At 35.9% G+C, this 14,533-nt stretch overlaps 1 protein-coding gene across 7 annotated transcripts in view; it reads right to left on the minus strand.

Moving 5' to 3' along the window:
• Positions 1-14,533, minus strand: part of LOC101898348 (uncharacterized) — a 335,007-nt gene that overhangs the window by 227,496 nt on the left and 92,978 nt on the right. For all 7 annotated transcript variants that reach the window (XM_059128040.1, XM_059128042.1, XM_059128041.1 and 4 more), the window contains one exon: positions 1,031-2,150. In XM_059128040.1, the coding sequence (XP_058984023.1) occupies positions 1,031-2,150 (1,120 nt within the window). The remainder of the gene's footprint in view (positions 1-1,030; positions 2,151-14,533) is intronic.

Genomic DNA, 14,533 nt, shown 5'->3' on the forward strand with positions numbered 1-14,533 from the left:
TTTCAAAATTTTATTCCATAGACCTTTCCAAAAATTTGCAATTGCCTTAGCGGTTTAGATCAATTAACATTGGTAAGTATGTTGTTATGATATCGTAACAACAGAGGTATTTTCATAGGGTTGCCATATTTTTACTCTGTCTTGTCCTATCTTTACACTTCTATGTCTTTGTAATTTAGTAGAGCTCTACATAACAATTAAAAGTGCATATTACGGTCGTGGGTAACAAATATAACAAATCGGATGAACAATATATATGGGAGCTATAGCTATATCTGAACCGATCTTCACCAAATTTGACATACTAGCTTCTAGACTCAATTCGAACCGATATCGACAAAATTTGGCAAATGTATTTCTGAGCTGTATTTGATATATTTCCCCAAATATTGTTGTTGCAGAGTGCAAAAATAAAAAAAATAATGCGGAGGGCAAAAATAACATATCGGACGAACAATATATATGGGAGCTATAGCTATATCTGAACCGATTTCGATCAAATTGGGCATACTTATTTTTAGGATGGGTGGGTGATATGCAAAATTCCATACAATTCGGGCTGATATAACACGTTTGGTGCACAATAAAAGGCAAATCGGACGAAGATATACATGGGGGCTATATCTAAATTTTGACCAATTATCACTAATTTCAATAGGGTTCGTCCTTGGGCCAACCAAATGATTTGAACAAAATTTCATCTGGATCGGGCAATAAATTCGACGTGTACTTTGTTTACAAAAATACATGGGCAGACGGACGGACGGACATGCATAAATCGACTCAGAATGTGATTTTATGCAGATCATCAAAAGGAACTATGGGTCTATCTCGTTTCCTTTTGCCTGTTACAAACAAATGCACAAAGACATAATAGCCTGACCACCTTGTGGTGTAGGGTATAAAAATTAATTTTTATAAGATTTTAGTCTGAAACAATAAAATGGATTTATGGTTTAGTAACTTGCTGTTACTTGTTTATGGCTGCACGTAGTTCTTTTTTCCAATAGATGTTCTTATTACCACTTACCGTTTAATATCATTCATAATATCGAAATTCGGCGAGTTTTGAGCAAGTATTTTCGAATATTGGCCTATAGTTTCGATTTCTTCCAAAAGAACGTGATCTACACCAAATGTGTTTCTTGATAAATTATTCTTAGCCGCATATTCTTCGAATATACATTCAATGGATTTCTCCACTAAACTCTCAATGATAGACTCCAATTCATCATCCTGAATACCCATTGCTGGGAGAATGCGTATTAAATTTTTCTCCGACAAGTGCGCCCTTAGTTCTCCATACAACTTATTTATTCTTCTATGAACTTCCTTGTCATAGGCCGAAGAGGTCTCCGATGTATTCGAAAATGGCGGAGGACCAGTCTGTATCCAAATGCAACGTTTGGCAAGTTCTTGGCTCATTAAAACTGTGTTGTTGATTTCTTGCTCCACCACCGTGGTTGACATATATGAATCCTTAAGATCATCAGAAAACAATTGTAATAGAGTTTCATACAGGTTGTTAAGTTCTGCTTCAATTGTCCCTGTTGAATGCTTACAGAGTTCTGTGTTTAATCGATGGCACATTGGCTGATAACAGTTATCAATGATATACCATTTTTCTAAAAGCGTCTTCTCATCGTCACTAGCCGCAGTCAACACTTGTGTAAAATCTTGACTCTCTATTGTCAGAGGTAGCATCGATACTCCTAATGAAGAACCCAGGAATAGAACTGGAATTATGAAAGCTGTAGATGAGTGTCTTGTTATTTCTGATAGACAATTCGCTGCTTCCTCGTGACCTCCTTGAGCCTCCAAGGGACTCTGTGTCCATCGACTCGTTTGCATAAGAATTGATGATTTAGATTTGTCCACCGCATCTGTGTTGTGCACATCCGATATTAAAAATTCAAATCCTTTAAGGTGACATTTTTTTCTTAGTTGTTTTTGCAATCTGTAAATTATTCGCATGTATTTTCGGTATTCTGGGCTATTGTCCGATAAAATATACAGAACAATTTTTTTGTTCCTGCCCAAAAGTGGCTTTCCCTGAAGTATTGACATATACGTAGGGACTGTGGTTTTTGCCACCGCTCCATTTACTAATTCGTTATTTTTATCAGTGTTAATTGTTGTTGTGGCAATATCTGCAAAAATAAAAACCTCTTATTGTTATTGTGATTCAAAGCAAATATTCGTCTTTCATATTAAATGAATAGACCTTGAAAATAAGAAAAAGCAAACAAATAAAAAAATGTTAAATTTTCAAATATTCTCTTCTTTTTATATAAACATACAACAAAGTCGACTTTTTATGTTTATTGTAAACTATATGGATTCATTTTCAAATAGAATAACAACTTATTTCCAACACAGAATTTTCTGAACATTGTTCAAACCGCTCCTTGAATGTCGATAAAACATAAAAGTTAAATGGTAATCAACTGCTTTAATTTTTTTCTTGTAAAACTATTTTTCATAATTTAAAAGAATCTGCCACGAATTTAATAATTTTAATTATTCTTATTTTTAAATATTTTGTTAAATCATAAAGTCACTGTAAAAGTGAAGAAAGAAGTAAAAGTGAAGAAAAAACTCAAATCGATAATTTGTACTCCCTCGTTAAATATTGGAAATTCTCATAATATGTATTGTCTTCAAGAAAAGGTTTGAAGTCTATTCTTAAAATGTTTACATTGCTAGTGTGTTCTCTATGTCAATAATACTTATTTTGTTAATTTGTTATTTGGTATAACTCATGTATATTCTTTATATAAATATGCTTTGGTACAAAATTTAATTTTTTTACGGTTTAAATACACTCAAAGAGGAGCAAATTATTTATTATTCTATATTTTAATTTTAACATATAAAAACTGTGACGTGTCATATGAATGTTTTCATTCGTTTTTCAAATTAAAAATGGTATGAGGACGAAGTTTGATCAGTGATACCACACAAGTCAAAGTTGTGTTGGTTCAACTAATGGAAATAAAAGGTAATTACAAAAATAATAATAAAATGAACAAGTAAAAACGCTGTAAGTTCGGCAGGGCCAGACTCTGAACACCCTCTACCGTTTGGAACGATTTTGGCAATTCTCAAGAACAATAAAATCCCATAAAAAATCTGTGGACCTGCACAGACAATTTTCTGTCTTAGGTTGTAGTATTCATTGAGAACTTCAAATACCAAATCTGAAATAATTCTGGTGAATAATGTCGCTAAAATCATCAAAATACCGAATATCGGCAGGTACCGTTATATAGGGGCTATAACAAAACATGGCCCATTTTCAATACCAAAAGTCGTGCAGACATAACATACATTTGAGTAAAATTTTATCAATCTACTTCAATTCGTTCGGAAGATAGGGTGATTTCCACAGACGGATAGACGGACGGACATCGATAAATCGACATAGAATTTTATGCTGATCAAGAATATATATACTTTGTGGGGTCTAAAATGTATATTTCGAGGTGTTATAAACGGAATGACAAACTTAATGTACCCTCCGTAGTACGGTGGAGGGTATAAAAAGGACATTTTTCAGAATCCTTACAAATATTTTAAACCAGCAAACTAATCGTGTTTTATTTGGGTTTAACTTTATTTCTTTCCCCCGTATTGACGTTGTATTGGTCCGCGCACTAGTTTTCGTCTAATTTTCTTCACGTGTCAAAATTAACACTAAACTGGATGACTGCATCAGAAACTCTAATAAACACCTCGATAGGGGTGAGTGCCACTTTGGACGAATTTTTTGTTTTTACTACTATAAGAAACTAGAAAACAACTAAATGTAGCCAGATACAGGGGTTGGAATGAATTTTATTTCTTACAATATGCGAAGGAACCACAAAATCCAACAGATTATAACCAAATTTAAAAGTTTCAAAATTCTACCGAAAATTTTAAAAATCTAACAAAAAACAGGAGATAAAGTCTAAATGTCGGGCGGCCGACTTTATGATACCCTATACCCCTTTGCATATTTGGTAGAGCTTCATATAAAAAATAAAAAAATATAACAGTTCGGATGAACAATATATATTGGAACTATGGCTATATCTGAACCTACTTTGACCAAATTTGATATACTTGTTTCTAGGCTCAAATTGTGCCAAATTCCATTCAATTTGGGCTAATTGGTTTGGTGCACAATACAAGGCAAATCGGACCAAGATACCACATAGTGGTAAGGGTATTATGTCTTTGTGCATTTGTTTGTAACATGGAGAAGGAAGCGAGATAGACCAATAGTTACTTTTGAGGATCTTCATAGAATCACTTTTTGAGTTGAACAAAATGCAGGTCGCATTTATTATACGATTGAGATGAAGTTTTGCAAACAATATTTGTTTGGCTAAGGACGAACCCTATTGAAATTGTTGATAATCGGATCAGATTTAGATTTAGCTCCCATATATGTTCAACCGATTTCGGGTTAGTTGAGCACCAGATGGCTAATATAAGTCCAAATCACCTTTATTTTGGTACATCCCACCGAATTCAGCCTAGAAGTAAGTAAATTAAATTTGGTGTAAATCGGTTCAGATATAGCTATAGCTCCCACATATAAGTTCTATCCGATTTGGGGTTTGAAGTCCGTCAAAAGCCTAATATGCATTCCACAACAATGATTTTTGGTACCAGATATCAGATTCAGCTGAAATAAGTGTATCGGTTCAGATTTGGATATAGGAGGAACTGATCGTATCATGGAAATAAAAGACAAAATAAAAAAGTTTTTTTTTTCATTTTTTATTCGAGCTCATAGAGCATGATCGTCCAATGTATCATGAATACAATACTCAAAGATTCCCGAAAAAAAGCGAAATCACTGATATCTACTCTAGGAAGTTCAGGGACCGTCGAAGATAGATTTTGAATTTAATTGTGGAACTGAAAATGTAAATAGGAACGAACTTCGGGTCAGAATAAGATGCTTCGCGACTCCTATGCGGTCATTAAACTATGTTTTTCCAAATTTGTAGCGAAAAAGTAGTGAGGAGGCGTAGGCGATGCGAAATATCGACTACTACTAACTCCGCAGGAGAGGGAAAGTAACTGAAATGGTCGTCGAACAAAAGTGCCGGTTTAAGTATTAAATATAGTTCCAAACATTCTATATTTGTATAATTATAGATGCGTAGCATCTGTTTTAAGATATGGCCTTCGAAACATGTCAGATGAACAATATGGAATATATCTTTGAAAATGAAAATCAGACAGACGGTCGTATAGCCAATAGAAAATATGTCGAAGACCAATTTTGCAAGTAAAAAGCAGGAGTGTAGGCGATGGAATCTTAATGTTTTGCATATAAAAACGGACCTAAACCAAACAAGTAAAAAAGGGCATAAGTTCGGCCGAGGCAAACTTTTAATACACTCTACAATTTGGAACATAAAAAATTGAAAAAGGATCACAAACGTTGTTTTTACAAAAACAACAATAAAGGGATTAAGCCTGACAATTTTGCAACAACAAAAAATAATACCTCTAAAATCATCAAAATACCGAATATAGTTAGGTATCGTTTATTGGGGCCTATACGAAGACGAGAACCTGTCTACGCGATTTTTTGTTATAGGTTGTAGTAACCATTACGAACTTTTAATACAAAAACTAAAATAATCAAGAGGCCGAATATTGGGAGGTACGGTTATATGGGGGGATTACGATCTTCAGCTACGAAATTTGATGAAATATACCGAATATCGGGAGACCTGCATACGATTTTTTGTCATAGGCTGTAGTATCTATTACGAACTTTAAGTACTAAATTTAAAATAATTCCGCTAAAAAATATTGAAGAAATATTAAAATTATCAAAATACCGACTAATAGGAGTTACCGCTGTATGGGGGCTATATGAAAACGTGGACCTGCATAGCCCATTTAAAAACATAACCTTCCAAACACCAAAAAACACATGTGTGCAAAATTTTAACCTTCTATCTCATTTCGTTCGAAAAAAGCATGTGAATGAGAAAAGAAACATGACCGATTAGTTTGGTTGCTTTCAATTCTGATTCTATTATGAAAATATTTTTCTTACGTACTACTGAAACTAATATAACTTAACCTAGTCGCAGCCACACAATTGTTCTTATCTATTCTAATATTGAATGGAGAACATTGCAGGGCTGCTTATCATTTCATTCTAGTGGTCTTGTGCATCTACTGAGCGCATCGACATCTGTGCGTGTGGGTCATAACCTTTATTATCTGACACATTATCGTATGCGTCAGCGCACAAGATCACCGAATTGTTCACATGTGGTATTTTATGGCGGCTGGGAAATATGTAATTTTTAAATATTGATTGTTTATTTCTAGTTTTTTCCAGCGCCTCAACTGCACTCAAAAGTATGTACAAAGTATTTTGTACATTCTCCCGGGCGGCTTAAATGCGTATATTTTAGTGGACTGTATTAGAATTAAATGGGTGTAGATCAGGACTATATAAAAAATATTTAGATATTTAGATTTAAAACAAGTTAAAAAGTATCAGTCGGTATTGCCGCCAGAGATATACCCTCAGCCTATGTTCGATTATCTAAATATATTTTGACTAGTGTTAAGATTATTCAAACGTTTGACCCTCTATGGAGCAGATCCCGAAGGAATGGGCCAATATTGCCCATTTCCTATCGGACCCAAAATATGATATAAATATTTCGACAGATGTGCCAAGTCTAAATGGAATCGGATGTTAATTTGGCGATTTATGAGCTTCATGGGTACTCAAAATTTCAATATTTTGTGGGGGAGGTACCAGAAGGAGTGGACCGATGTATTCCCCCTTCACACCAGACCATGGGCTAATACAAATATTAGGATGTGTGAAATTTGAAGACAATCGGACTTTTTCATCTCATTTAATGAGATTGTAATTATTCAAAATTTTGACCATTTGTGGGGGAGGTACTTGATGGAGTGGACCGATATTGTCAATTTTCACACTTGTCCTAGCACTGACGCAAATATTAGGATTCGCAAAGTCGGAGCAAATTCGGATTAGCCTTTCTCTTTCTGTGCAAAAAATATGTTTTTTTTATACCCTCAGCCATATGGCTACAGAGGGTATATATCATTTGATACGGCCAAAACGTGCCTAGTCGAAATAACGGTTTTAGACCCTAGGTCTCTTTGGACCAAATCCGTTTCAGAACATTTGGAGTCGATCTAGCGATGTCCGTCCGTCTGTCTGTCTGGCTGGCTGGTGCGCACGATAACTCTCGAAGGGAGTATCCGATTTGGTCCAAATTGGCTACAACGTAATATTTTTGTCAAACTTAGATCGAGTTCGGAGATGAGCAATATCGGTCCACTCCTTCTGGTACCTCCCCCACAAAAGGTCGAAATTTTCAAAAAATATATTTTTTGCACAGGAAGAGAAAGGATAATCCGAATTTGCTCCAACTTTGCAAATCCTAATATTTGTGTCAGTGCTAGGTCAGGTGTGAAAATGGGCAATATCGGTCCACTCCATCAAGTACCTCCCCCACAAATGGTCAAAATTTTGAATAATTACAACTCTCATAAAATGTTATGTAAGAGTCCGGTTGTCTTCAAATTTCACGCATCCCAATATTTATATTAACCCAAAGTCTGGTGTTAAGATGAACAATATCGGTCCACTTCTTCTGGTACCTCCCCCACAAAAGGTCGAAATTTTCAAAAAATATATTTTTTTGCACAGGAAGAGAAAGGATAATCCGAATTTGCTCCAACTTGCAAATCCTAATATTTGCGTCAGTGCTAGGACAGGTGTGAAGATGGACAATATCGGTCCACTCCATCAAGTACCTCTCCCACAAATGGTCAAAATTTTGAATAATTACAACTCTCATAAAATGTTATGTAAAAGTCCGATTGTCTTCAAATTTCACACATCCCAATATTTATATTAACCCAAGGTCTGGTGTTAAGATGAACAATATCGGCCCACTCCTTCGGGTACCTCCCCCACAAAAGGTCGAAATTTTCAAAAAAAAACAAATTTTTTGCACAGAAAGAGAAAGGCTAATCCGAATTTTCTCCGACTTTGCGAATCCTAATATTTGCGTCAGTGCTAGGACAGGTGTGAAGATGGACAATATCGGTCCACTCCATCAAGTACCTCCCCCACAAAATATTGAAATTTTGAGTACCCATGAAGCTCATAAATCGCCAAATTAACATCCGATTCCATTTAGACTTGGCACATCTGTCGAAATATTTATATCATATTTTGGGTCCGATAGGAAATGGGCAATATTGACCCATTCCTTCGGGATCTGCTCCATAGAGGGTCAAACGTTTGAATAACCTTAACACTAGTGAAAATATATTTAGATAATCGAACATAGGCTGAGGGTATATCTCTGGCGGCAATACCGACTGATACTTTTTAACTTGTTTTTTGAAAATTTCGACCTTTTGTGGGGGAGGTACCAGAAGGAGTGGGCCGATATTGTTCATCTTAAGACCAGACCTTGGGTTAATATAAATATTGGGATGTGTGAAATTTGGAGACAATCGGACTCTTACATAACATTTTATGAGAGTTGTAATTATTCAAAATTTTGACCATTTGTGGGGGAGGTACTTGATGGAGTGGACCGATATTGTCCATTTTCACACCTGCCCTAGCATTGACGCAAATATTAGGATTTGCAAAGTTGGATCAAATTCGGATTATCCTTTCTCTTTCTGTGCAAAGAATATATTTTTTGAAAATTTCGACCTTTTGTGGGGGAGGTACTTGATGGAGTGGACCGATATTGCCCATCTCCGAACTCGATCTAAGTTTGACAAAAATATTACGATGTAGCCAATTTGGACCAAATCGGATACTCCCTTCGAGAGTTATCGTGCGCACCAGCCAGCCAGACAGACAGACAGACGGACGGACGGACATCGCTAGATCGACTCCAAATGTTCTGAAACGGATTTGGTCAAAAGAGACCTAGGGTCTAAAACCGTTATTTCGACTAGGCACGTTTTGGTCGTATCAAATGATATATACCCTCTGTAGCCATATGGCTGAGGGTATAACTAATTATACTATACTATATAAATTATCCTAGGTGACCGCTTGCAGGAAACGGCTCCACTTTTCTATCCAGCCTCTCTTGCCGATTCCACCACCTTTATCTGCCGGCTTCATTTTCCATGCTACCGAATTAGTAGTCCATCGCTGCAGACCGTCATTACCCACGTAGCAAATGATTGCCATTGGCTTTATTGTAAGCTCCGGTTTGTCGTCTTCTGTTCTAACGGCCATTGGAGGTTTGGTATTGATTTCTCTAAGGCAATGCCCTTCAGGAACTGGAAACAGAGAACTTTGTTTGTCTTTTCCCACTCCTTCGATTAATTCTTTCCCATATTCGTTGGAAATGATTGGACATTCTGTGCTTAGCACCTTTATTCCTTTTTCCTTTTCTCCAATATCATTATGTTTTTCGGGTTCTTCATTGGTCAGGGCGGAATTTTCTTCTTCTTTTTCCTCTTCTGCAATAAGACTATTTATTACTTTTCTTACAGAACGTTCGTCCTCATTGCCATTGCATCGATTGTTTTTTAATAAATTGAGAGGTTCCTCCCGAAATGGTTTTCTATATGTCAGCGCTAACACGACACCAGAATATTCTTCTTCTTCCCGTTCCTCAGAATGAGGACTTGCCGGCGGGAATTTATTTAATAATTGATGTGAGGATCTCCATTTCCCAAAATTTTCATCCAAGCATCGAATTGGTTTGAGTTTCACAGAATTATGTTCCTCTTTTACATCTGCCAGTTGTTTGGACAGGTCATCTCTCTCAGCTTCCAAGACTTGCCGCGCTCTTTCTGAGCTAGCCAATTTTTCATTGACTTTCTCTAACTTCGTTTTCAGATGTCGCAATTGTTCTTTCTGAACACGATGTTTTTCTTGTTCATCTTTGGCCCTCAGGTTTTCTTCATATTTGGCGAGCAGATATTTTTCGTGGGCCTTCGCAATTCTCAATATAATTTCACTCTTCTTCGATTCTTCGATTTGTTCATCGATGTCCAAGTCTGTGTAATTGCGACTCCGGGTTGCTAAAAGCTTCATTGCCGATAACATACACATATTCACATCACAGGGTAATGTCTTCATATGGGTTGGAAGATATTTGTGGTGTACCCTCAAGTACCGTCGTAACTGGTAATATGTATTTTCTACCAGTACCTTCCATGCCGCGACGTGTTTCACCTTTTCAAAGGCTGATGTCGAAGTTAATAACTGGAAATAGTCTACCAGAGTGGTAATATCTTCTTTCACTTCTTTATTCATTTTTAATTTAAATGTTTTAGATGGGACTATTTGTCCTCTTTTCAAAACTTTTTTTATATTGCCTTCTTGGCTTTTTTCAATTTTTGATTTTTTCAGTTGGGACTTTGATGTCCTCTTTTCCAAAATTGTATATTTTTATGTGGGACTGTTGTTGTCCTCTTTTTGTTATGTTTTTTTTTTTTTTAATTTGCCCCGTGGGTCTTTTTTAAATATATATGTTTAAATTTTGCCCTTATGGCTCTTTATAATTTTATCCCTCAACGGATTTTTATTGGTAGCTATTCTCCTCTTTTTTTGAAGAATAGCTACTTCTGCTTGTAGTGAGTCTCTTACCACTGGTGGGGGAAAACTCCTACTATTTTCGTTTTGTGGTCGCTAATTCGTTTCACTTTGACAAAAGTGAAGGCTCGGTTGACCAATGTAAAATTAGAATAGAGTCCGATCTCCCTCTTCGATTGTCAACTCTATTCTGTTTTCGGTGAGAAAGGAAACACGACCGCTTCGTTAGGGTGTTATTTCAATTCTCGATCCGGCTTGAAGGATCAATGTTTAGATGAGAAAAGAAAACCAACCGAATGGTTTGGCTGTTGATTCAATTTTGATTTTATTATGAAAATATTTTTCTTACGTACTACTGAAACTAATATAACTTAACCTAGTCGCAGCCACACAATTGTTCTTATCTATTCTAATATTGAATGGAGAACATTGCAGGGCTGCTTATCATTTCATTCTAGTGGTCTTGTGCATCTACTGAGCGCATCGACATCTGTGCGTGTGGGTCATAACCTTTATTATCTGACACATTATCGTATGCGTCAGCGCACAAGATCACCGAATTGTTCACATGTGGTATTTTATGGCGGCTGGGAAATATGTAATTTTTGAATATTGATTGTTTATTTCTAGTTTTTTTCCAGCGCCTCAACCGCACTCAAAAGTATGTACAAAGTATTTTGTACAGCATGATTACAACAAACACACAGGTAGACGGATAGACAGACACACAGATAGACGGACGTAGCTAAATGTACTTAGAATTTTATGCTGAATAATATATATGTAAATAAATTGTTGTTCGTTGGTTTTTAAAGAAAAAATATTGACCACGCCTACTTTTACGCCCAGTATTTCGATTTATCTAAAATCCTTATATTTGCCAAAATAATGAAGATATCGGTTTGAAAATTATTAGACAAGATACTGTTGACTTCCCATCCAACCCTAAGTATTTAGTTGGGGCAGAGGAACTGAGCACGGCTACTTTTTAATCTATATATAAAAAATTAATTGTTGTTCGTTGGTAATGCAATCAATTGAGAACGGCCGGACCGATTTGCATTATTTCTTTGTACAAACGTCCGTCATACCCCGAGTTAGGTTAAAAAATATTGACCACCCCTAGTTATACGCCCACTATTTTGATTTATCTAAAAACCTGATATTTTCCAAAATAATGAAGATATCGGTTTGAAAATTATTAGACAAGATACTGTTGACTTTCCATCCAATCCTAAGTATTTATTTGGGTGCTGACCACGCCTATTTTTAATCTATATATAAACCAATTGTCATTCGTTGGTAATTGAATCAGTTGAGACCGGCTGGAACTATTTGGATATTTTTTTAATGTTCGTCTTACCCCGATTAAAGTTTTTATGCAAAGAAAAAGTGACCACGCCCACGTTTGCGCCCATTTTTTATTTATCTAAAATCCTAATATTTGCCAAAATCATGAAGATATCTGTTCCAAAGTTAGTATACAACGAACTCTTGACCTTAAATCATAGGTAACGTTATACGGGCACTATTCGCTATCGTCAGTAATTACACTGCGCCGCAGACAATTTTGGGGTTAGGAAATTTGTCGGTTGGTAAATAAACATCCCAAAAGAGAAGTTCCCTGATTTAATTTTTTTGGAGTTCATTTTATATAGTTTAACCATACACAAAGGGCAGCAAATATTTTGCCCTATACTCCGCAAAAATTACGATAAAGTTTTAAATTTGATACAGTCCTAGGGGTTACATGAGGAATCATTTGTACAAAATATGTATCAGGTTGGTCTACATTTTAATATAGCCCTCCTCAAATGATTTCGAATTCCTCCAATGTTGGTAATTTGAGATTTTAGAATGAACAAGTAAAAAAGCAGTAAGTTCGGCCGGGCCGAACTTTCAATACCCTCCACCATTTGGAACGAATTAGAAATTTTTCAAAAAATAAAATCCATTAAAAATTCTGATAAAATATTTAAAATATCTAATATCGGAAGGTGCCGATATATGGGGGTATATACGATATTATAGACCTATAGACAATTACCCTTCAGGGGTTAAAGTGCTCACAAAGAACTCCTTGTGTGGATTTTCAGACAATAATAATACCAAATATCGGGGGGTACCGTTATATGGGGGCTATACGATATCGTGGACATATATTTATCTATATTCTCTTCCAAGTGATAATTTACTCACAAGGAACTTCTTGTGTGGCTTATCAAATAATTCCGTTGAAAAATGTGGCTAAAAGCATCAAAATGCCGAATATCAGATGGTACCATTATATGGGGACTATACGGTATCGTGGATAATTCTCTTCCAAGGGATAAAGTACCCACAAGGAACTTCTTGTGTGGATTTTCAGACATTGCATTAGAAAATGTGGCTAAAATCATCAAAATACCGAATATCGGGGTGTACCGTTATATGGGGGCTATACGATATCGTGGACCGATATGGCCAATCTTCGAACTTGACCTGCCTGCAGACAAAAGAGGGATCTGTGCAAAATTTTAGCTTCCTATCTTAATTCGTATAGACTGTAGAGTGATTACAACAGACGGCCGGACACGGCTAAGTCGTCTTAGAATTTTACCCCGATCAAGAATATATATACTTTGTTGGGTCTAAAATGATGGAGGGCAGGATAAGTCCGTAAATGGGCCATGGAGGTCCATGTCTTCGTATAGCCCCCATATAACGGTAACTCCCGATATTCGGTATTTTGATGATTTTAGCGACATTATTTGACGGAATTGTTTCAAATTTAATATTTGAAGTTCGAAATTTGTACTACAGCCTAAGGTAGAAAATTGTCCGTGCAGGTCCACGTCTTCGTCTAGCCCCCTTATAATGGTACCTCCCGATATTCGGTATTTTGATGATTTTAGCGACATTATTAACCGGAATTGTTTAAAATTTGGTATTTGAAGTTCGCAATGGATACTACAGCCTAAGACAGAATATTGTTTGTGCATGTCCACGTCTTCGTATAGGCCCCATATTCCAGTACCTCCCTATATTTAGTATTTTGATGAGTTTAGATACAATACTCACCGAGATTGTTTGAGATGTCGTATTTGAAGTTCGTAATGGATGCTACAGCCTGTGACAAAAAATTGTCTATGCTGGTCCAGGTCTTCGCATAGCTCCGATATAACGGTACCTCCCCTTTATTTCAAGTTCCAAATTTGAATTTGATAATGACTTATGACAAACAATGTCTGTGTGGGTCCACGTCGTATAGACACCAATGTAACGGCTATATTCGATATTTTTAAAATTTTAACAGAATTTTTAAGGATTTTATTTTCAAATTCGTTCCAAATGGTGGAGGGTATTCAAAGTTCGGCCCGGCCGAACTTACTGCTTTTTAACTTGTTTCAATTGATTTTGCCCTCATTTGGCATCTAGCTTCTGCTAGAAGATCTCTTTGCGGAAATTTTTCAATGACAATGTTTCGGAGTAGGGCTCATATAAAAGTACCTTTTGAATTTACCTATTTCGAGGGTTTTGATTATATTTTCGAATCGATTTGACTTAAAATGTGTGTTTAGCAACTTTGGGGATAGAGAACCAACTTACATGAGCCTATTATAAACAGTTAATGTGTATTTTTAACTCTCAAAGTAAAACCTCTCACTGAAAAACAGGATCAGGATTTTTGAAAGACGTATTTATTTCTATTTAATCGAGTCATCATATAAACAAAAAATTGTGCCACTTATGTGAGCTAGATTTGTGAATTATTATGCTTCAAAAACTATGCATTAAAGACTAAAACTACGGGCTGGCAACGCTGACTGGGCCACCTAGTATATATATATATATATATATATATATATATATATATATATTGAGTAGCCTGATCTTACTTTTCAGCGATATTCTTTAATTTCAGTGTTAAAAACATATGTGATATAGAACATTTATAATACC

The sequence above is a fragment of the Musca domestica genome, unplaced genomic scaffold, assembly GCF_030504385.1.
Source record: "Musca domestica strain aabys unplaced genomic scaffold, Musca_domestica.polishedcontigs.V.1.1 5, whole genome shotgun sequence".
Taxonomy (NCBI): domain Eukaryota; kingdom Metazoa; phylum Arthropoda; class Insecta; order Diptera; family Muscidae; genus Musca; species Musca domestica.